This window comes from Grampus griseus (genome assembly GCF_964374135.1).
Source record: "Grampus griseus genome assembly, chromosome: X".
Classification (NCBI taxonomy): domain Eukaryota; kingdom Metazoa; phylum Chordata; class Mammalia; order Artiodactyla; family Delphinidae; genus Grampus; species Grampus griseus.
In genome coordinates, this window is record NC_138999.1 from 63,299,533 (window position 1) to 63,322,908 (window position 23,376).

The following is a 23,376-nucleotide window of genomic DNA, read 5'->3' on the forward strand; positions in this document are numbered from 1 at the left end:
ATTTTTAGTCAGAATTGTAAACTTGAGTTGGCCCCCACACTGCTGGGGAATGTGGAATATTCCAGCTCTGAGATGTTAACTGAGAAAGCAGAAATCTAACAAAGTCAAACTGTGCAGCCCTGTCTACAAAATACTCCATATCCAGTTTAATCAGGAGTTTCCTGGTCTTTTATTAACTTGGTCCTGAAGAAGGAATTAAAATTCCAGATAAGTAAATCTCCAATTTGCCAGTCCCTGGAGGATAGAGGAGATGAAGTTAGGCCAATTACTTTTTCATCCTTACTTTGCTGTCAGAGAGGGCTATTCTGTCCAATATTTGTTTACAGAAAGTCTTACTCAACTATTGATGGCTAGCAGTCTTTTTGATATGGCTTCTCTGAATAGGACTGAATTCTACAACATTCATTCCTGCTGAGTGGATGGCCTCATATCAGAGCAGATAAGCATGGGTCATTATTGGAATAAGACATCTTGGAATAAGACATCAGCTCCTCAGAGAACAACTTTAGAGTGAAAGAAGCATAGAGAAGAGCATATCAAGGATCTATCTAGAAAACATTTGGGTAATTATTATGACTCTTTTCCAAGCATTCTCATGCTGACTGCTCAGAGGATGTTTGTTCTGCATGGTGGAGTGTGGAAAAGAGCCAGGATGACTAGGTTAACCTCTGTGTGGTTTATGACTTCCCATAGTAACCCCACCCCCCTTTTTTGCTCTGGATGGAAAATCCCCACCCATTTTAATGTGATGGTTCCTGGCCTCCTATAATGTGACCAACGGTGGATATTCTTCAACCTTTTAAACTGACCCATGACTAGACATCAGAATCTGTGTTTTAAAAGTGTGGGGTTGTCTATTCTCCCAGGAGCCAAATGCCCTCAGTCTTGAGAGTATGCTAAATATGAAATACCCTGCCTACCTCAGGAATAAATGCAATTTAAGGATAAAAATAGAGCTGAAAAACCTGATGCTATTTGAAAAAAGGAAGGAACAGATTTAACTGGTGCTCAAAGCTTCTCTGATACAAAATATTTGGTCATGTATTCATAATTTGCTTGACATTTCCAGCAAAGCAAAGAGACAATAACAAAAGAAACTTCTTACAAGAGAAGAGAAAGACATGGAGCTCTGGAGTTTTTGTTGGAAAAAAACTCTTCTGTTTTGGTTCTATACAGTTTAGTTCATTTAGTGTCTGATCCAGTGTCTGATGTAAGCCCACGTTCTCTTCTTTGGCCTGGGCAAGTTTTTCTTCCAGCTCATCAATTGTCTTTTCCAGTTTTGCAACTGTTCTCTCTGCAAATTCGGCACGGGTCTCAGCCTCTTTCAGTTTGTCAGATAGAAGTTTAATTTCTTCTTCATGTTCATACTCCTTTTCAGATGCAGCCTCTGGCAACTTCAAGTTGTTAGTGACATTGAGTTCTTCTTCCAGGTTACCACATTTTATTTATTTATTTAAATGGTTAATGTATTTATTATCTTTATAATTTGATGAAAAGGCACTGCTTCTTAGATATTTCATTGAAAAATTCTCAGTTCTTGTCACTGAAACCTGTAAGCAACTGAGCAGCTTCTGTCTGTATCTGTTTATCCTCCTCTGTGTGCGCTGGATAGTCCTTGGCGTTTGTTAGCCAGAAAGCAGCAAGCTGTTTGTTGTGTAGCTTCAAATATGTCTTTCCTAGAAGCAGCAAGTTTTTGCTGTAGAAGTTTGGATCCACTTGCTCTGCCCTGTGAAAGTAGCCTAAGGCCTCCTCATAGGTGGAACTAGGAGGAGTTTCAAACAGCATTTTAGCAATTCTTCTTTGATACCAAAGCATTTCAGCAAATGTGTAACACCAAATACCCATAAGGTGAATTGAGGTAGCATCTTTAGGGTTGAGTTCAACTGCTTTCTCAAAATGCTCCTTGATCATGTAGGCATTTGCAATTTTAGCCTTGATTCCTTCATAATCTCCAACATTGCTAATACAGATTGCATACCACTTATGAGCTGCAAAACTTGATTCATTTTTTTCTAGTGCCCTTTTTGCATACTCTAGGGCTTCATAGACCAAGAGCTTTTTCTCCTTTTCTGAGGTTCCACTGAGTTGAGCTATAACACGTGATGCCCATGCCAAACGCCAGAGTAACTCTGCATCTTCACTTTCCTTGTACTGGGATAGCAACTGGTAAAGTTTTTCTGTTTCTCCACTTTCATATAGTCTGCTTGTTCAAGGATTTCTTCAACTCTGAAGACTTTGGCTGTAGCATGAACCACAGCAGCCTGGGAAATGACTTGATAAGCTTCAAAACCCAAATAAGACAAGGCAGAGAATAAAAGACTTCTTTTGAAAGCTCCTGGGTTTCCCATCACCTCAGCACCATGGAGTCACCAAAGAACGCACTGCTCGCAGCTTCCAGCAGCACCCGTCGGAAGCTGAGGTCCCAGGGCAGTGCTATGTCCCAAAGGAAGGAGGCGCCAGAGTCGCAAGGCTAGTGCCATGATCTGCAGCTCGCAGGCCTGACCCCTCACCCCTTTGGCTGCTAAGAAGCGGGGCGGAGTGAAAGGCGCCCCAGTCTTTCCACAGAGAGCAGTGTCTGCCGGCTTCTGGCCCTGCTCTTCTTCCTCTCCACAGCTTCAGATCACCACATTTTAGTTCAGACACCTTGGCACGCTCCTCCACCCTCTCCAGCTCACCCTCCAGTATGACCAACTTACGAGTTACCTCCTCGTATTTGTGGTCAGCCCCCTCAGCAATGTCCTTGGTCTCTTTGAGCTGCATCTCCTGAACCTCCATCTTCTCCTCATCTTCGTTGCCCAGTTTTCTATCACCTTCATTCCTCTTTTGCTCTCATTTGCAGCCTTTTCTGCCTCCTCCAGTTTGCGCAGGGCTGTGGCCAGTCGTTCCTGAGCCCTGCCCAACTCCTCTTCAATGAGCTGGATGTGTCAACTGAGAGCTGCCACATCACCTTCAGCTTTCTCTCACCACTCACGCTCGCCATCCAGCTCCCACACTGTAGGCCCTGTGCGCGGTGCTCCGCCTCGTCCACCTGCTGCTGCAGGGCCTGGTTCTTGTGTTTCACTGCCTCCAGGGAGTTGAGGCCAGCCATGGCGTGGAGGCGCATGCAGCGGGCAGTGGGCAGTGGTGGGCGCTCGTCTCGGCTCCAGTGAGAGCTGCAGAAGCTGCGCCCCAGCCCTCAACTCTTTGCCTACACCAGGTCCTATCCTTTGACTATACGTTTCCCATATCACAAAATCACTTACTTTGAATACCACTATTCATTCAAAATGAATATTACTAATGATTACTTCAATCTTACCTGTTTGATTATGCAACTAAGCTAAATATTTTCCATCAGCAACATTGGAAATGTATAGAAGGAATTAACAGAAGCAAAATTTCTATCTAACCACATTTCTAGTAATGCAGCTGGGTTATTCAAAGGACTTTTTGTTGTTGTTGTTCCTCAGAAAAGCAATCACGTCTATGGCTTCAGAGTAAGAATGTCCAAAACCCCCCATTTTGAAGCTGATTACGCATCTCAGCGTTAACTCCAATTCCAAAAGCAAGATCCTGCACCACTTACTGTGCTTTCAAAGACTAACCATAAAATACTGGCTTCAAGATACTTATCAAATCACCTTTATATAACAGCAGACCCAATAAGTTTAGATAAGTTTAGATATCTACCTACTAGTGACAATACAAATCAGAAAAAAAATTAATCTCACCCATATCAAATTATCACTTAAAAGACAATAAAACCATAGACAAATAAATACTTTAAGAACTTTTCTGAGAAATAAAGCCTCATTATATAGTTATGTGGCTGTTCATGATACACAAGTTTTTCAAGCTGAACGATTACTATCAACAAATTAAAGCAAATTCAAGTTGGAAAGGGAGAGGAGCTTTCTAAGTGAATATATACCAACATTTTATTAATTATTTCTTGATTATCTTGTTTGGGCTCCTCCTTGTTATTTCAAGCTTAAAGGAACTCATTAAACTACTGAAAAAGGAAGGGAAGACCTAGTAATAAAGTAATTCTGAAGTGTCAACACAGATTAGAGTCCTGATCATCTAAATATATGTGAAATCCTCTCTTATTTGCCTAAAAGTCATTAATAATTTTTAAGTAGATGTTGCTTTATACACATGTACACACATGCATGCGTGCATACATCCCATTTGGTTGTTTCTTTGTATAACTTCAGATAGCAAAAGCAGTGCATTTAAGATGGAAATAGAAAAGGCAATTAACTTCCTAAGCTTTTTAGATCACTCCCAGTATGGTAACTCTCAAATTACATCAGGATTTATGAGTCTTTAAAAAGAAATGTATAAATTATGGTCCAAAACAAAAGCAACACCTCATTTGGTGGAAAAATAAAATTCCCACCACTAGATGACAGTTACAATGCTGGTTAATGATGAAGAACATTCTACATACCAACATGAGAGTCAAGGTTTTTCCTCTTAAAGGTATATAGTGGCAAATAATTTTTAAAATGTAAGTATAGTTAACTATCATTGAAGTATTTCAATGGGGGCAGCGGAGGAGAAACAATGAACCTACACTCTCTTCTTTATTTTTAAAAAAATTTTAAGAAACAGACACTTTCCATCTAAATTGTCAGCATAAAGGAGGTCTGAAAAACTACAAAACATTTGGAAACCAATCTGATTCATCTGGTTATGGATAGCAAATGGCTATCAGCCCTCAACAATGGAAATGGGGTAAAGTCAAATAGTAACAAAAATTATGCTTTGACCACAACTAAGGCAGTAACAAGAAAATAATTTGGGGATAAATATAAATATCACATTAAATAGATTGTGAAAGATGTAAAACTCAATTCCCTTTCCAAATAAATCTTATCTAAAAGAAGGATTATAGAAAATGGGAATGTACGATTTTTTTTAATAAAACAATTCTGCTTTAGTGCAAATGTGTAGTCAAGGAAAAAAAAGAAAGGAAGAAGGGAGGAAGGAAGAAAGAGGAGAGAAAGGAAGGAAGGGAGGGAGGGAGGGAGGGAGGGAGAAAAAAGAAAAGAAAAGAGAAGAAAAAAGAAAAGAAAAGAAAAGGTTTCATGTGACTTAGCAGGAACAGTTTCCACAGCCTTTCACACTGTTGACAATTTCTTCTTGTAGTTTCATCCTTTCTTCCTCTTTGGACACATTTTCTTTCTTTGCATCCCATTTGGGATTACCATGGTTCTGCACATGGCTGCTCTGTGTATGCCACATTTCTGAATAGATACTGCCTGGGTTAGCAAGCAAACCATGGTGGGTACCACGTTCAGCCACCTTACCCTAATAAGCAAAAACAAGAGAAACGTAGAGAAAGTCATATAACTAGCATAATAATTGAAAATACATAATACTTTCTAAGCAAGAATTTTGAAAGATTTGCATTCATTAAAATACCTTTCCCAATTCTTCATTATAGTACAAATAGGAAAAACTGAGGTAGGAATGCCTTCTTTACTGTTGAGCTATCAGTCCAGTGAACAAAAAGCTATGAAATTCCATACACCATATACCATTTCACTTAAAGGAAATAAAATTTGAATGTTTCATTTCTCATTTTGAAGAGCAGAAAAGGAAGGTGAAGATTTTCTAAAGGTGGTATTTTCTGTAATCAGTAAATCAAATTTACACAAAAGCACTGTTATTTATAGAGATTTAAAGGATTTTAAAAAAATATCCCAAAATCCTATGTGTACTTTAAAATAAAAAATATTTCTCCATGAAAAGTTTATTTCTTCCAGTAACTATTTTTCTTAACACTGGCTATTAAACTTAACATTGCATAGAATTGATATTGATTTCTAACTCTTATCTACAATTAATTTGTCTCCGGACAGCTACTGCTAAACATGTTGGGAGACAAAAGTAATTTTTTCACTTTTACTGGTACTCCTGGTGAGAGGACCTTTACAAATATACCCTTAAGCAAAATAACTGAAATTTGTGTGTGCCCACTTCTGAGTGGTTAAATTTAAGGCTTCTCCTTGATTGCTGGCTGGACAGTCTAGGAACTATTTCGCTCAGCTATATGAACTCTGGATCCTGAATGTAGTCCTCAACTTTGGTATCTGTGGACCACTTCACTGGCACAAAAGTCCCCATGGTTATGTATTTTATATTTTTTTATTTACCACTGTAAAAAAAATAAAAATCTCACTGCACAGACATAAAAAACACATTTATGGTTACCAAAGGGAATGGGGAGGAGGGAAGAACAAATTAGGAGTATGGGATTAATAGATACAAACTACTATATATAAAATGGATAAACAAAAAGGATTTACTGTATAGCACAGGGAACTGTATTCAACCTTCTGTAATAACCTATAATTGAATATAATCTGAAAAAAAAAGCTGAGTCACTGACACAATATTGTACATTAACTACACTTCAATTAAAAAAAATCCTCAATGAAAACTGCATCAAAAAGTATTAGAAATAATGGAATTATTTTTGCAGAAAACCAATGAAATAAATCACAAAAAATTTATCCTGCTATAAAAATGTATATTATGTTTTAAATTATTTTTATTTGTATTAAAGCATAAATGTACACAGCTTAAAAAGTCAGCTAATAATTACAAGTTTATAACAGAAAGTACAGTCTTTTGTCTCCTCCTTCTCCACCCTTGAATATCTCATCTCCAAATCTGTACCTATTTCTTCTGGCATTTACACACATATACATATTAATGAGATTCAGCACTTTTAACTATGCCTCACTCTTCACTCTCCTAATGCCTCACTCTTCACTCTCACTCTTCACTCTCAATGCCTCACTCTTCACTCTCCTAATAACATTGGTTATATCATAAATGTTATTTAATACACAGTATGTACTTTATTATGACTATGTATTATCTGTTGAGCCAAGTGAAGTACTAGGATTTTATATATATTTTCTCATAATATTTTATTCTTCCTGGACATAGTAACTGCCTTGTTTATTCATTTGCTTAGTTTTCTATGTCACTATTGGTAATTCTCTCTAAACTGTAAGCCTGTCTGAACAGTATTTTTCTCATAATCAACTATATTAGGTAATCTATTATTCAGTCCCCACCCTGCCCAGAGATATTTCTCTCACAGCTTTTAAGTTCTTTTCTTTATGCTCAATTCTGAAATTTTATGATAATTTGACTTTTATTTTTCTTTCCTCCATTTATTGTGGTGGGTTCTTGGTAGGCCCTTTCAATCTGGAAACTCATGCTCTGCAGTTCTGAACATTTTGGGGGTATTATTCTTTACTTATTTCCTTCCCTTTTTCCTATTCCCTCTTTCTAGAACAACCATTAGTCAAATGTTGGACCTCTTAGACTAATTCTCTTGTTTTCTTATCTTTCCTCTATTTTCTCTTTTTTTGCTCTACTCTTTAGAGATTTTCTTGACTTTATTTCAGAAATGACTATTTTCATTTTCAAAATCTCTCGTTCTCTAGTTGTTCATTTATTTATTTACTATCCCCATTTTAAATTTGAAATGTTGCAAGAATGGTAAAAATGAATACCTATATATGCTTCTCCTAGGTTAGCAACTGTTCATTTTTCCACATTTGCTTCCTCTCACTTCATCTTAGCTCTAAATTTACACTACTTTTTGCTAAATCATTTAAGAATGAGTATTGGACATCATTACATTTCTCCCCTAAATATTTCATTAGCATGTATCTCCTGAAAACAAGGACATTCTCCTACATGACTAAAATACAACAATATCACACCCAAGAAATTTATCTAATATATAGTTCATATTTTACCGATTATCCCAATAATATCCTTTATATATATATTTTCCATCCAGGATCCAATCAGGATCAACACATTGAATTTATAAGTTTCCTACTCTGTGTGAGTGTGACAATGACATTTCTAAAATGTCCAGGCTTTTTTTTTTTTTTTTGGCAGTACGCGGGCCTCTCCCTGTTGTGGCCTCTCCCGTTGCGGAGCACAGGCTCCAGATGCGCAGGCTCAGCGGCCATGGCTCATGGGCCTAGCCGCTCTGCAGCATGTGGGATCTTCCCGGACCGGGTCATGAACCCGTGTCCCCTGCATCGGCAGGCAGACTCTCAACCACTGCGCCACCAGGGAAGCCCCAGGCTTGTTTTTTAAAGAATGCCCTTCATGTTGTATTTGTCTAGTTGTTCCTGATTCTTAGATCCAGGCTAAACATTTTTGTTGCAATACAATATAGGTGATATGTCCTCAGTGTATCATATTAGGAGGTACATGATGTCATTTTGCTCCACAATTAATGATTTCAGTTTGATAACTGGTTAAGGTAGTGTCTATCAGATTTCTCTATTTTAAAGGTACTTTTTCTCTTTGTAATCAATAATTAATCAATGGGTTATGCTTTCAAACTGTGTGAATATTCTATTCCCCAATAGTTTTTCACCATATGGTTTTAGCAAACAATGATATCCTTATGTGAATCATTATTACAATGGTGGTTGCAAAATATGATTTTATAAACTTATCATTCCTTGTATGTGTTAGCATTTTTTTCTCCGAGTTATAATTAACATACAACATTACGATAGTTTCAGGTGTACAACATTACATTAGTTTCAGGTGTACAACAGTGATTCAGTATTCTTATATATTATGAAATGATTACCTCAGTTAAGTCCAGTTACCATCTGACACCATACAAAGTTATGAAAATATTATTCACTATATTCCCTATGTGTACATTACATCCCCATGACTTAGTTTGTACTTCTTAGTACCCTTCACCTATTTCATCTGTCTGCCCTGCTGCCTCTGGCAACCACCAGTATGTTCTCTGTATTTATGAGTCTGTTTCTGTTTTGTTTGTTCATTTGCTGTTTTGTAGATTTCACATATAAGTAAAATCGTACAGTATTTGTTTTTCTCTGACTTATTTCACTTAGCATAATACCCTCCAGGTCCATTAACATTGCTTTAAATGGCAAGATTTCATTTTTAAAAAAGAGCTTTCTCTAAGTACAATTATGGAATTATAGATTAGTTTTTTATTCAATGTGTTGTAATTCATTAGTATCATTATTTATTTACTTTTGACATTCAAATCATCCCACACTTGGCCAGTGGGAACCCATTCAAAATGGTTCCTGTGCCCTTGTGATATGCCTTCATTAATTTCCCTGCTCCAAATATGGAATCAGTCATTTCTCCAAGGAGTCTTGGTTCCTTTTAGTGAGGAACAGTATTTAGTGTCCAAGATCTAGGTGCTAGTTACACTCATTACTACTGGAATTTCATTGCTTCTAGGCCTTTTCACTGAACAGAGTTAGGAACATTTTTTTTCATCATGAACTGATATTGACAATTCTGTTCCAATATAACATCACAAGGCTCTTCTTCTTTTCCCATTCCATATCTGTATATTTCTTCTCCCAAGTAAGACCTCTATTTCTCAACATCAATATATTTACTCACATGCTCAGTCTTACAGTATACACAAAATAGTTTCAAAACAGCTACTCTCATGCTACTACCAAAAACAAACTTACTAAGTTCAAGTCTGAGTTATTTTTTTTCAAGTCTGAGTTATTTTTATCCTTATAATATATTCCACTAAGGCTAAATAATCAGAGTAATGTGTTCAAAAGTTATTTGGGTTAATTCTGCATGCTATTTTTCTTCTACACAGTTATGTTATTAATTCATTATGTACCTAGTTTTACTTCTTTATGTTTGTATTCAATTCCTGTTTCTGCCCCATCCTTGTTGATTTTTAAATATATAAAAACATTAGCATGGTTCAAAAGTTAAAAATAATACAAAAAAGTATAATCAGCAAAGTCTTACTCCCTCCCCTTTGTCTCTACCCCTTTTTGTCTCCATTCTGCAGGTAAACAATGTCTTTAGTTTCTAGTTTATCCTCCCAGGGTTTCTTTTTGCAGAAACAAGTAAATATACATATGTTTCCCCAACATCCTCCTTGCAAAAGGTAGCATACTATATACTCTTTTGCAGCTTTCTTACTGTCACTTAACACTGTATCCTGGAACTCATGCAATATTAAGTCTTCTTTACTTTTTTTCTTAACAGCATTTGTCCTTATTTTAAAATGCTATATTTTCCATGACCTCTGATGATATTAATTATATTTTTAAGTTTTCTTATGCTCTCTGCATTGTCTATATTTTCTACTGAATTTTTTTCTGCTTGCTTTGGAGGCCTTCCTTTATTATCCACTGACACTTAAAAATACAGTATTAAAAAAAGCTTACTGGAAGCTCTATGTGCCTGGGAGTGGACTTCTCAGCTGTTGGGTTTCACTGTAGGATGATCATATGGGTATCTGGTCATTTTGTGGGGGTCCCCAAATATGAACATGTTTTTTATGGGGCTACTTTTGTTTCTCTAGAGAAGAATCCTCTAATTATCTGCTGGTGAGGGAAGAAGTGGTGACAGTAGAAATAAATAATTGGTTGGCAAGGTTCTTGGAACCAGTGGCACAGGAGGGTCTGTGGTCTTATTCTTCGGTATGTTTTGATTTCCAGTTAATCTCGCCCATCTTTGTTAATGTTCTTGGTAATTTTCTTGTGTCCAGAGCCTCTCTGACTCAATTTCCTGACAAGTAAACCTCCAGTCTCTTGCCAAGGCTGGGAACGGGTAATCACCAGGCTGCAAGAGGAAGGGCCTTGGGAACTCTGTTATGCAGACTTAATATTAATACTACCAGAGACTGTTGACGGAACACATGAGGTCACATTAGTTTCACTAGAAAATGAAAATCTCTGATCTTCATAATCAAGCAATTATAGAACCATCAAATTCAACATAAAGAGATTTTAGATACAAATGGTATGATCAATAGTTAGTTCCAATTATAATCCAAACCCCAAGTGGCAATGTTATGATATAACTGTATAGATACTGTGAACCTCCTGGCATGAGGTAGGTAAGCACATGCTTGTTAAAGTACTTTTAACATTTTATATTTACAAGAAAAGGCTCTATGTACATGACTGCATACAATTGGAAAGTTTAGTAAAAAGCACAAAAGAGCAGATTTTATTTCAGATACCTGAACATCAATGAGATAATAAAGTATATTTACAAAATTTCCCATTTAAGACATGCTGGAACAAGCATACTGAAGAAAATCAGTTTATATTTTAGTGAATGTTAGCATTTTTGAACAAATGAACAAAAAGACCTAGGATAGAAAGTGCACAGGTAACACATAAAAGAAATAATATATATATCACAGAACTGAATATCCCATAAGAAATTTTAGTGGCATGAAAAATTCTCTCTCAGTATAGACAGTACAAGAGAATGCTGCTTCTCTCTTAACTCCCAGTACTCAGGCTTTCAAAATGATAAAAAATTGAAGGCTTATGTATTAGAATGGAGAAATAAGCATAGAAAACACTGTTAGAAATAATCAAGTACAAAGGGGGGTGGGAATAAGATATCCCTACAGAGAGGAGAAAAGAAAAACTATTACAATTTTCAAATCTACCAATCACAATAGTGGCACTCTGATTTGTTCAGAACATTTAGACAGTATACTCTTATAGTAATTCCCTCAGAGAAATAAAGCAGGCTGTCCTTTTTCTTACTTTCCTCATGAGGAAAAAGATAAAATAAAAATGGCCATGCATGAAAATGACTTTATTTTATGGTAATTTTCTTTTAGACATCAAGGGTATGTGCAGGTATTAGAAAAATGAAAATATAAAATACAGTGAAGACAATGAGCAAAGATTCTGTACAGAGCAAAAATGAATAAAGAAAAATTATTTTAAATACATACCCTTTAAAACTGCCTCTACCATATTAGGATTTAATGCCTTCCTCATCTAACTTTGCTTTTAAAACTTTAATAGAGTGAGTTAATACAGTTTATTCATTTTTGGAAGTGGTATGCATTATTTCTTATCAAAAGGAGGTAAAAATGGAATCCTATCAGGATTCAGTCTTACTCAAATAACACAAAATTCTATAACTTTCTTTAGAAACAATATTTAAGTTGCTTGTGTTTGTAACAATTTCTAATGTTCTTCAAACACTAAACTTTAAAGTTCAACCTCTTACCTGGTCCAAGACAATGATCTCATCTGCATCAACAACTGTTGACAATCTGTGTGCAATGAAAACAGAAGTTCTGTGTTTGACCGCATCCCTCATGGCACCAAGAATAGTCTGCAAGTTTGACAACAAGAACAGTAGGAGGGGAAAAAAAGATCTATCTATTAGGCAAATGTATATTAAAATACTCATGTATCTCTGAAAAGAATATATAAAATGCTCGTTAATTTGGTATTATATAAACTTTATACCACTACCAAATATTTTACCTAATCTAATAATTACTAAGAAGAGAATAAAATCAAAGAGGGAAGATGAATATGAACATATTATTATGGAAAAAATTATCTTTAAGATAGGCAATATTTCTTTAAATTATAAAGTTTGGGAGAAGGTAGATATTTTCTATACATAAAAACAAACAATAACAATGATGAATCCACTGATATCAGGAGCATAATAGCCAGATATGTTTATCTGGACAATGAGAGCAAAAACAAAATGAGGAGGGACTCAAGTGATAGGATGTGGAGAAGTACAAAAAAAATCAAGAAAGATAGGAAACTCAAAGGGTACAGGAGCAGTTGCTTTTCCTCAGTTCAAACACAGAGGATGGAAAGGGTGACAAGGACAATGATGCATGTTTAACTTGAGAAAACTTCTTTTTCAAAAGCAGTCTGACTTCTTAAGGCATTCTGGAAAATACATTTTTGTCTACTGCGTGTAAAATGTAAGGCAGCTGTATACATATTCACCTATACTTGGAAACCTGGGTCTAAGTACAGGAAGCTAGATGGAAATAGCAGTGTGGGGGATGGTGATATTCCCAATGGCTTCCTAAAGGTACCTCTAATCACTGTATTTATTAAAGAAATAAAATTATCATGAATAGATGGCTACCCAGGAAAAGAAGACCTTATATTTTACTATGGCAGACTGAAAATCAAGCACAGGGTCAATTCTAAGAAAAATTGTGATGTCTGGGGAGGACTCCTCTTTCCTACCCTCCAGAACTTAAACTCTCACATCCTACTGATGTTCTGGACCTTTTTAAAAGGTTGATTAAAATTTACCAAATCTTCCGGTAACTCATTCCCTCAAGGGGGAGTGTTCTCTGCTAGCAATTAATGGGTTATACTCTGTGAGCTAATAAAGATACGTGACTCAAATAATGATGTTGTTAGGACTCTGAAATTGTGATAAATGTGGATAACACATTTTTAGGTACAAAGTTCTTGTAAGCAGATTCCTACTGTGCATATGAATGGAGTCTGGTGCAGCTTAAGGTTTCCTTTAAATATATCAGTAACAAATCCTCAGATTAGCTCATGATGGTGGAGTAGAAGGACGTGAGCTCACCCCTTCTTATGTAAACATCAAAATCACAATCAACGGGTAAACAACCACTGACAAAAAAAACACTGAAACCTACCAAAAAAGATACCCTACATCCAAAGGCAAAGAAGAAATAACAACAAGACAGTAGGAGGGGCACAATCACAATAAAATCAAATTCCATACCTGCTGGGTGCTTGACCCACAAGCTGGAAAACAGTTACACCACAGAAGTTCTCCTACAGGAGTGAAAGTCCTGAGCCCCACGTCAGGCTTCCCAGCCTGGAGGTCCAGCAACAGGAGGAGGAGCCCCAGAGAATCTGGCTTTGAAGGCCAGCAGGGTTTGATCACAGGAATTCCACAGGGCTGGGAAAAGCAGAAACTCCACTCTTCGAGGGCTGACACAAGATCGTGTGTGCACCAGAAACCAGGGGAAAAAAGCAGTGACCTCATAAGAGACGGGGCCTAAACTATGTGTTAGTAATGGAGGGTCTCCTGCAGAGGTGTGGGGTGGCAGTGGCTCACTGTGGGGATAAGGACACTGGCAGCAGCAGATCTGTGGAGTACTCATTGGTGTGAGCCCTCCCGGAGGCTGCCATTAGCCGCACCCTACAGCCTGTAGGCACCAGTGCTGGAACACCTCAGGCCATGCAACCAACAGGGTGGGAACACAGCTTCACCCATCAGCAGACAAGCTGCTAAAAATCTTGCTGAGCACAGCCCTGCCTACCAGAGGAACAAGACCCAGCTCCACCCAGTAGGCAGGGACCAGCCCCTCCCATCAGGAAGCATGCACAAGCCCTTTAGACAGCCTCATCCACTAGAGGACAGACAGCAGAAGCAAGAACTACAATCCAGCAGCCTACGGAATGTAAACTGAAATCACAGAAAATCAGACAAAATGAGATGGCAGAGGAATGTGTCCCAGATGAAGGAAAAAGATAAAACCCCAGAAGAACAACTAAATTAAGTGGAGATAGGCAATCTACCAGAAAAAGAATTCAGAATAGGTACTGTGGGAAAGATGGCGGAAGAGTAAGACACGGAGATCACCTTCCTCCCCACAGATACACCAGAAATACATCTACACATGGAACAACTCCTACAGAACACCTACTGAAGGCTGGCAGAAGACCTCAGACCTCCCAAAAGGCAAGAAACTCCCCACGTACCTGGGTATGGCAAAAGAAAAAAAAGAAAAAACAGAGACAAAAGAATAGGGACGGCACCTGCACCAGTGGGAGGGAGCTGTGAAGGAGGAAAAGTTTCCACACACTAGGAAGCCCCTTCGCGGGCGGAGACTGCGGGAGGCGGAGGGGGGAGCTTCGAAGCCGTGGAGGAGAGCACAGCAACAGGTGCGGAGGGCAAAGCAGGGAGATTCCCGCACAGAGGATTGGTGCCGACCGGCACTCACCAGCCTGAGAAGCTTGTCTGCTCACCCGCCAGGGCGGGCGGGGCTGCGAGCTGAGGCTCTGAGGCTCGGGTTTCGGTTTCCGACAGAGCACAGGGAGAGGACTGGGGTTGGCGGCTTGAACACAGCCTGAAGGGGTTAGTGCACCACGGCTAGCCGGGAGGGAGTCCGGGGAAAAGTCTGCACCTGCCGAAGAGGCAAGAGACTTTTTCTTCCCTCTTTGTTTCCTGGTGCATGAGGAGAGGGGTTTAAGAACGCTGCTTAAAGGAACTCCAGAGACGGGCGTGAGCCGCGGCTAAAAGCGCGAACCCCGAAGACGGGCGGGAGACGCTAAGGCTGCTGCTGCCGCCACCAAGGGGCCTGTGTGCGAGCACAGGTCACTCTCCACACCCCTCTTCCGCGGAGGCTGTGCAGCCCGCCACTGCCAGGTTCTCGGGATCCAGGGACAACTTCCCCGGGAGAACGCACGGCGGGCCTCAGGCTGGTGCAAAGTCACGCTGGCCTTTGCCGCCACAGGCCCGCCCCGCACTCCGTGCCCCTCCCTCCCCGCCGGCCTGAATGAGCCAGAGCCCCCGAATCAGTGGCTCCTTTAACCCCGTCCTGTCTGAGCAAAAAACAGACACCCTCCAGCGACCTACACGAAGAGGCAGGGCCAAATCCAAAGCTGAGCCCCAGTGAGCTGTGAGAACAAAGAAGAGAAAGGGAAATCTCTCCCAGCAGCCTCAGAAGCAGCGGATTAAAGCTCCACAATCAACTTGATATACCCTGCATCTGTGGAATACCTGAATAGACAACCAATCATCCCAAATTAAGGGAGTGGACTTTAGGAGCAAGATCTATGATTTTTTCCCCTTTTCCTCTTTTAGTGAATGTGTATGTGTATGCTCCTGTGTGAGATCTTGTCTGCATAGTCTTGCTTCCACCATTTGTTCTAGGGTTCTATCCGTCCATGGTTTTTTAAAAATTTTTTTTCTTAATAATTAATTTTAATAACGTTATTATACTTTACCTTCATTCTTTCTTTCTTTCTTTCTTTCCTTCCTTCCTTCCCTCCTTTAGACAACGAATCATCCCAAATTGAGGAGGTGGTCTCTGAGAGCAAGATTTATGATTTTTCCCCCTTTACCTCTTTTAGTGAGGGTGTATGTGTATAATTCTGTGTAAGATTTTGTCTGTATACCTTTGCTTCCAACACTTGTCCTAAGGTTCTATCCGTCCCTTTTTTTTTTCTAAATTAGAATTTTTTAATTCAGTAACTTTATTATACTTTATTTTATTTTTACTGTATCTTCTTTCTTTCTGTCTTTTTTCCTTCTTTCCCTCCTTCCTTCCTTCCTGGCTCCCTCCCTCCCTCCTTTCTTTCCTTCTTGCCTTCTTTCCTTCTTTGCTTCTTTCTTTCTTTCCTCCTTCCTTCCTTCCTTCCTTCCCTCCTTTCCTTCTTTCTTTCCTCATACTTCTACTAATTCTCTCTACCTTTTCTGCCTTTTATTCTGAGCCGTGTGGATAAAAGGCTCTTGGTGCTCCAGCCAGGAGTCAGGGCTCTGCCTCTGAGGTAGGAGAGCCAACTTCAGGACACTGGTCAACAAGAGACCTCCCAGCTCCACATAATATCAAACGGCGAAAATCTCCCAGAGACCTTCATCTTAACACCAGCACCCAGCTTCACTCAACGACCAGCAAGCCACAGTGCTGGACAACCTATGCCAAACAACTAGCAAAACAGGAACACAACCCCACCAATTAGCAGAGAGGTTGCCTAAAATCATAATAAGGGCACAGACACCCCAAAACACACCACCAGACGTGAACCTGCCCACTAGAGAGACAAGATCCAGCCTCATCCACCACAACACAGGCACTAGTCCCCTCCACCAGGAAGCCTACACAACCCACTGAACCAACCTTAGACACTGGAGACAGACATCAAAAACAGCGGGAACTACGAACCTGCAGTCTGCAAAAAGGAGACCCCAAACACAGTAAGATAAGCAAAATGAGAAGACAGAAAAACACACAGCAGATAAAGGAGCAAGATAAAAATGCACCAGACCTAACAAATGAAGAGGAAATAGGCAGTCTACCTGGAAAAGAATTCAGAATAATGATAGTAAGGATGATCCGAAATCTTGGAAATAGAATGGACAAAATGCAAGAAACAGCTAACAAGGACCTAGAAGAAATAAAGATGAAACAAGCAACGATGAACAACACAATAAATGAAATTAAAAGTACTCTAGATGGGATCAACAGCAGAATAACTGAGGCAGAAGAACGGATAAGTGACCTGGAAGATAAAATAGTGGAAATAACTACTGCAGAGCAGAATAAAGAAAAAACAATGAAAAGAACTGAGGACAGTCTCAGAGACCTCTGGGAACATTAAACGCACCAACATTCGAATTATAGGGGTTCCAGAAGAAGAAGAGAAAAAGAAAGGGACTGAGAAAATATTTGAAGAGATTATAGTTGAAAACTTCCCTAATATGGGAAATAGTTAATCAAGTCCAGGAAGCACAGAGAGTTCCATACAGAATAAATACAAGGAGAAATACGCCAAGACACATATTAATCAAACTGTCAAAAATTAAATACAAAGAAAGCATATTAAAAGCAGCAAGGGAAAAACAACAAATAACACATAAGGGAATCCCCATAAGGTTAACAGCTGATCTCTCAGCAGAAACACTACAAGCCAGAAGGGAGTGGCAGGACATACTGAAAGTGATGAAGGAGAAAAACCTGCAGCCAAGACTACTCTACCCAGCAAGGATCTCATTCAGATTTGATGGAGAAATTAAAACCTTTACAGACAAGCAAAAGCTGAGAGAGTTCAGCACCACCAAACCAGCTTTACAACAAATGCTAAAGGATCTTCTCTAGGCAAGAAACACAAGAGAAGGAAAAGACCTACAATAACGAACCCAAAACAATTTAGAAAATGGGAATAGGAACATACATATCGATAATTACCTTAAATATAAATGGACTAAATGCTCCCACCAAAAGACACAGATTGGCTGAATGGATACACAAACAAGACCCTTATATATGCTGTCTACAAGAGACCCACTTCAGACCTAGAGACACATACAGACTGAAAGTAAGGGGATGGAAAAAGATATTCCATGCAAATGGAAACCAAAAGAAAGCTGGAGTAGCAATTCTCATATCAGACAAAATAGACTTTAAAATAAGGACTATTAAAAGAGACAAAGAAGGACACTACATATTGATCAAGGGATCGATCCAAGAAGAAGACATAACGATTGTAAATATTTATGCACCCAACATAGGAGCACCTCAATACATAAGGCAAATACTAACAGCCATAAAAGGGGAAATCGACAGTAACACATTCATAGTAGGGGACTTAAACACCCCACTTTCACCAATGGACAGATCATGCAAAATGAAAATAAATACGGAAACACAAGCTTTAAATGATACATTAAACAAGATGGACTTAATTGATATTTATAGGACACTCCATCCAAAAACAACAGAATACACATTTCTCTCAAGTGCTCATGGAACATTCTCCAGGATAGATCATATCTTGGGTCACAAATCAAGCCTTGGTAAATTTAAGAAAATTGAAATTGTATCAAGTATCTTTTCTGACCACAACGCCATGAGACTAGATATCAATTACAGGAAAAGATCTGTAAAAAATACAAACACATGGAGGCTAAACAATACACTACTTAATAATGAAGTGATCACTGAAGAAATCAAAGACGAAATACAAAAATACCTAGAAACAAATGACAATGGAGACACAACGACCCAAAACCTATGGGATGCAGCAAAAGCAGTTCTAAGGGGCAAGTTTATAGCAATACAAGCCCACCTTAAGAAGCAGGAAACATCTCGAATAAACAACCTAACCTTGCACCTCAAGCAATTAGAGAAAGAAGAACAAAAAAGCCCCAAAGATAGCAGAAGGAAAGAAATCATAAAAATCAGATCAGAAATAAATGAAAAACAAATGAAGGAAACAATAGCAAAGATCAATAAAACTAAAAGCTGGTTCTTTGAGAAGATAAACAAAATAGATAAACCACTAGCCAGACTCATCAAGAAAAAAAGGGAGAAGACTCAAATCAATAGAATTAGAAATGAAAAAGGAGAGGTAACAACTGACACTGCAGAAATAAAAAAGATCACGAGAGATTACTACAAGCAACTCTATGCCAATAAAATGGACAATCTGGATGAAATGGACAAATTCTTAGAAATTCACAACCTGCGAAGACTGAATCAGGAAGAAACAGAAAATATGAACAGACCAATCACAAGCACTGAAATTGAAACTGTGATTAAAAATCTTCCAACAAACAAAAGCCCAGGACCAGATGGCTTCACAGGAGAATTCTATCAAACATTTAGAGAAGAGCTAACACCTATCCTTCTCAAACTCTTCCAAAATATAGCAGAGGGAGGAACACCCCCAAATTCCTTCTACGAGACCACCATCACCCTGATACCAAAACCAGACAAGGATGTCACAAAGAAAGAAAACTACAGGCCAATATCACTGATGAACATAGATGCAAAAATTCTCAACAAAATACTAGCAAACAGAATCCAACAGCACATTAAAAGGATAATACACCATGATCAAGTGGGGTTTATTCCAGGAATGCAAGGATTCTTCAATATACGCAAATCTATCAATGTGATAAACCATATTAACAAATTGAAGGAGAAAAACCATATGATCATCTGAAAAGATGCAGAGAAAGCTTTTGACAAAATTCAACACCCATTTATGATAAAAACCCTGCAGAAAGTAGGCATAGAGGGAACTTTCCTCAACATAATAAAGGCCATATATGACAAGCCCACAGCAAACATCATCCTCAATGGTGAAAAACTGAAAGCATTTCCACTAAGATCAGGAACAAGACAAGGTTGCCCACTCTCACCACTCTTATTCAACATAGTTTTGGAAGTTTTAGCCACAGCAATCAGAGAAGAAAAGGAAATAAAAGGAATCCAAATCGGAAAAGAAGTAGTAAAGCTGTCACTGTTTGCAGATGACATGATCCTATACATAGAGAATCCTAAAGATGCTACCAGAAAACTACTAGAGCTAATCAATGAATTTGGTAAAGTGGCAGGATACAAAATTAATGCACAGAAATCTCTGGCATTCCTATATACTAATGATGAAAAATCTGAAAGTGAAATCAAGAAAACACTCCCATTTACCATTGCAACAACAACAAAAAAATATCTAGGAATAAACCTACCTAAGGAGACAAAAGACCTGTATGCAGAAAATTATAAGACACTGATGAAAGAAATTAAAGATGATACAAATAGATGGAGAGATATACCATGTTCTTGGATTGGAAGAATCAACATTGTGAAAATGACTCTACTACCCAAAGCAATCTACAGATTCAGTGCAATCCCTATCAAACTACCACTGGCATTTTTCACAGAACTAAAACAAAAAATTTCGCAATCTGTATGGAAACACAAAAGACCCCGAATTGCCAAAGCAATCTTGAGAACGAAAAAAGGAGCTGGAGGAATCAGGCTCCCTGACTTCAGACTATACTACAAAGATACCGTAATCAAGACAATATGGCACTGGCAGAAAAACCGAAATGTAGATAAATGGAACAGGATAGAAATCCCAGAGATAAACCCATGCACATATGGTTACCTTATCTTTGATGAAGAAGTCAAGAACATATAGTGGAGAAAAGACAGCCTCTTCAATAAGTGGTGCTGGGAAAACTGGACAGGTACATGTAAAAGTATGAGATTAGATCACTCCCTAACACCATACACAAAAATAAGCTCAAAATGGATTAAAGACCTAAATGTAGCACCAGAAACTTTCAAGCTCTTAGAGGAAAACATAGGCAGAACACTCTATGACATAAATCACAGCAAGATCCTTTCTGACCCACCTCCTAGAGTAATGGAAATAAAAACAAAAATAAACAAATGGGACCTAATGAAACTTCAAAGCTTTTGCACAGCAGAGGAAACCATAAACACGACCAAAAGACAACCCTCAGACTGGGAGAAAATATTTGCAAATGAAGCAACCGACAAAGGATTAATCTCCAAAATTTACAAGCAGCTCATGCAACTCAGTAAGAAAAAAACAAACAACCCAATCCAAAAATGGGCAGAAGACCTAAATAGACATTTCTCCAAAGAAGATATACAGATTGCCAACAAACACATGAAAGAATGCTCAACATCATTAATCATTAGAGAAATGCAAATCAAAACTACAATGAGATATCATCTCACACCAGTCAGAATGGCCATCATCAAAGAATCTAGAAACAATAAATGCTGGAGAGGGTGTGGAGAAAAGGGAACACTCTTGCACTGCTGGTGGGAATGTGAATTGGTTCAGCCACTATGGAGAACAGTGTGGAGGTTCCTTAAAAAACTACAAATAGAACTACGATATGACCCAGCAATCCCACTACTGGGCATATACCCTGAGAAAACCAAAATTCAAAAAGAATCATGTACCAAAATGTTCATTGCAGCTCTATTTACAATAGCCCGGAGATGGAAACAACCTAAGTGCCCATCATCAGATGAATGGATAAAGAAGATGTGGCACATATATACAATGGAATATTACTCAACCATAAAAAGAAACGAAATTGAGCTATTTGTAATGAGGTGGATAGACCTAGAGTTCGTCATACAGAGTGAAGTAAGTCAGAAAGAAAAAGACAAATACCGTATGCTAACACATATATATGGAATTTAAGAAAAAAATGTCATGAAGAACCTAGGTGTAAGGCAGGAATAAAGATGCAGACCTACTAGAGAACGGACTTGAGGTTATGGGGAGGGGGAAGGGTGAGCTGTGACAGGGCGAGAGAGAGTCATGGACATATACACACTACCAAACGTAGTAAGGTAGATAGCTAGTGGGAAGCAGCCGCATGGCACGGGGATATTGGCTCGGGGCTTTGTGACAGCTTGGAGGGGTGGGATTAAGTGCTCCAACCAAAAGACAGACTGGCTGAATGGATACAAAAACAAGACCCCTATATATGCTGTCTATAAGAGACCCATTTCCGATCTAGGGACACATACAGACTGAAAGTGATGGGATGGAAAAACGTATTCCATACAAATGGAAATCAAAAGAAAGCTGTAGTAGCAATACTCATCAGACAAAGTAGACTTTAAAATGAAGACTGTTACAAGAGACAGGGAAGGACACTACATAATGATCAAGGGATTAATCCAAGAAGAAGATATAACAATTGTAAATATATATGCATCCAACATAGGAGAACCTCAATATATAAGGCAAATACTAACAGCCATGAAGGGAGAAATCGATAGTAACACAATAATGGGGGACTTTAACACACCATTTTCATCAGTGGACAGATCATCCAGACAGAAAATCAACAAGGAGACACAGGCCTTAAATGACACATTAGACCAGATGGACTTAATTGATACTTATAGAGAATTCCATCCAAAAGCAGCAGAATACACGTTTTTCTCATGTGCACATGGAACATTTTCCAGGATTGATCACAAGCTGGGCCACAAAGTGAGCCTCGGTAAATATAAGAAAACTGAAATCATATCAAGTGTCTTTTCTGACTACTCGCTATGAGATTAGAAATCAACTACAAGAAAAAAAAGTAAAAAATATAAACATGTGGAGGCTAAAAAATATGCTACTAAACAACCAATGGATCACTGAAGAAATCAAAGAGGAAATCAAAAAATACCTAGAAACAAATGAAAACAAAAGCCCAAAGATCCCAAACCTATGGGACACAGTAAAAGCAGTTCAAAGAAGGAAGTTTATAACAATACAATCTTACCTCAGGAAACAAGAAAAATCACAAATAAACAACTAAATGTACATCTAAAGCAACTAGAGAAAGGAGAACAAACAAAACCCAAAGTTAGCAAAAGAAATCATAAAGATAAGAGCAAAAATAAATGAAATAGAAATGAAGGAAACAACACAAAAGATCAATGAAAGTAAAAGCTGGTTCTTTGAAAAGATAAACAAAATTGACAAACCTTTAGCCAGGCTCATCATGAAAAAAAGGGAGAGGGCTGAAATCAATAAAATTAGAAATGAAAAAGGAGAAGTTATAATGGACACCACAGAAATCCAAAGGACCATAAGAGACTACTACAATCAACTATATGCCAATAAAATGTACAACTTGGAAGAAATGGACAATTCTTAGAAAGGTACAATCTCCCAAGACTGAACAGGAAGAAACAGAAACTATAAACAGACGAATCACAAGTACTGAAATTGAAAATGTGATTAAAAAACTCCCAACAAACAGAAGTCCAGGACCTGATGTCTTCACAGGCAAATGCTATCAAACATTTAGAAGAGTTAAGAAAAATTCTTCTGAAACTATTCCAAAAAACAGCAGAGGAAGGAACACTCCCAAATGCATTCTATGAGGCCACCATCACCGTTATACAAAAACCAGACAGACATACCACGAAAAAAGAAAATTACAGGCCAATATCACTAATGAACAGAGACGCAAAAACCCTCAACAAAATACTATCAAACCGAATCCAACAATACATTAAAAGTA

At 38.3% G+C, this 23,376-nt stretch overlaps 1 protein-coding gene and 2 pseudogenes across 4 annotated transcripts in view; all 3 read right to left on the reverse strand.

Annotated features, from left to right (window-relative positions):
* Nucleotides 1–1,037: 1,037 nt before the first annotated feature.
* LOC309817542 (tropomyosin-2-like) lies at nucleotides 1,038–3,088 on the reverse strand (annotated as a pseudogene). Its single transcript has 2 exons — nucleotides 2,511–3,088; nucleotides 1,038–1,441 (listed from the first exon to the last, which is right to left on the reverse strand). The product of its transcript is annotated as a tropomyosin-2-like (transcript).
* Nucleotides 1,440–2,480, reverse strand: LOC309839255 (regulator of microtubule dynamics protein 1-like; annotated as a pseudogene). Its single transcript has one exon. The product of its transcript is annotated as a regulator of microtubule dynamics protein 1-like (transcript).
* A 413-nt stretch (nucleotides 3,089–3,501) lies between the features above and the next one.
* The window catches only part of ABCB7 (ATP binding cassette subfamily B member 7), a gene marked incomplete at its 5' end in the record, with an annotated part of 139,583 nt that continues 119,708 nt past the window's right edge, over nucleotides 3,502–23,376 (reverse strand). For both annotated transcript variants that reach the window (XM_082681369.1, XM_082681368.1), the window contains 2 exons: nucleotides 3,502–5,295; nucleotides 12,049–12,156. In XM_082681369.1, coding sequence (XP_082537495.1) covers nucleotides 5,080–5,295; nucleotides 12,049–12,156 — 324 coding nt within the window. In that variant the 3' untranslated portion in view covers nucleotides 3,502–5,079. The remainder of the gene's footprint in view (nucleotides 5,296–12,048; nucleotides 12,157–23,376) is intronic.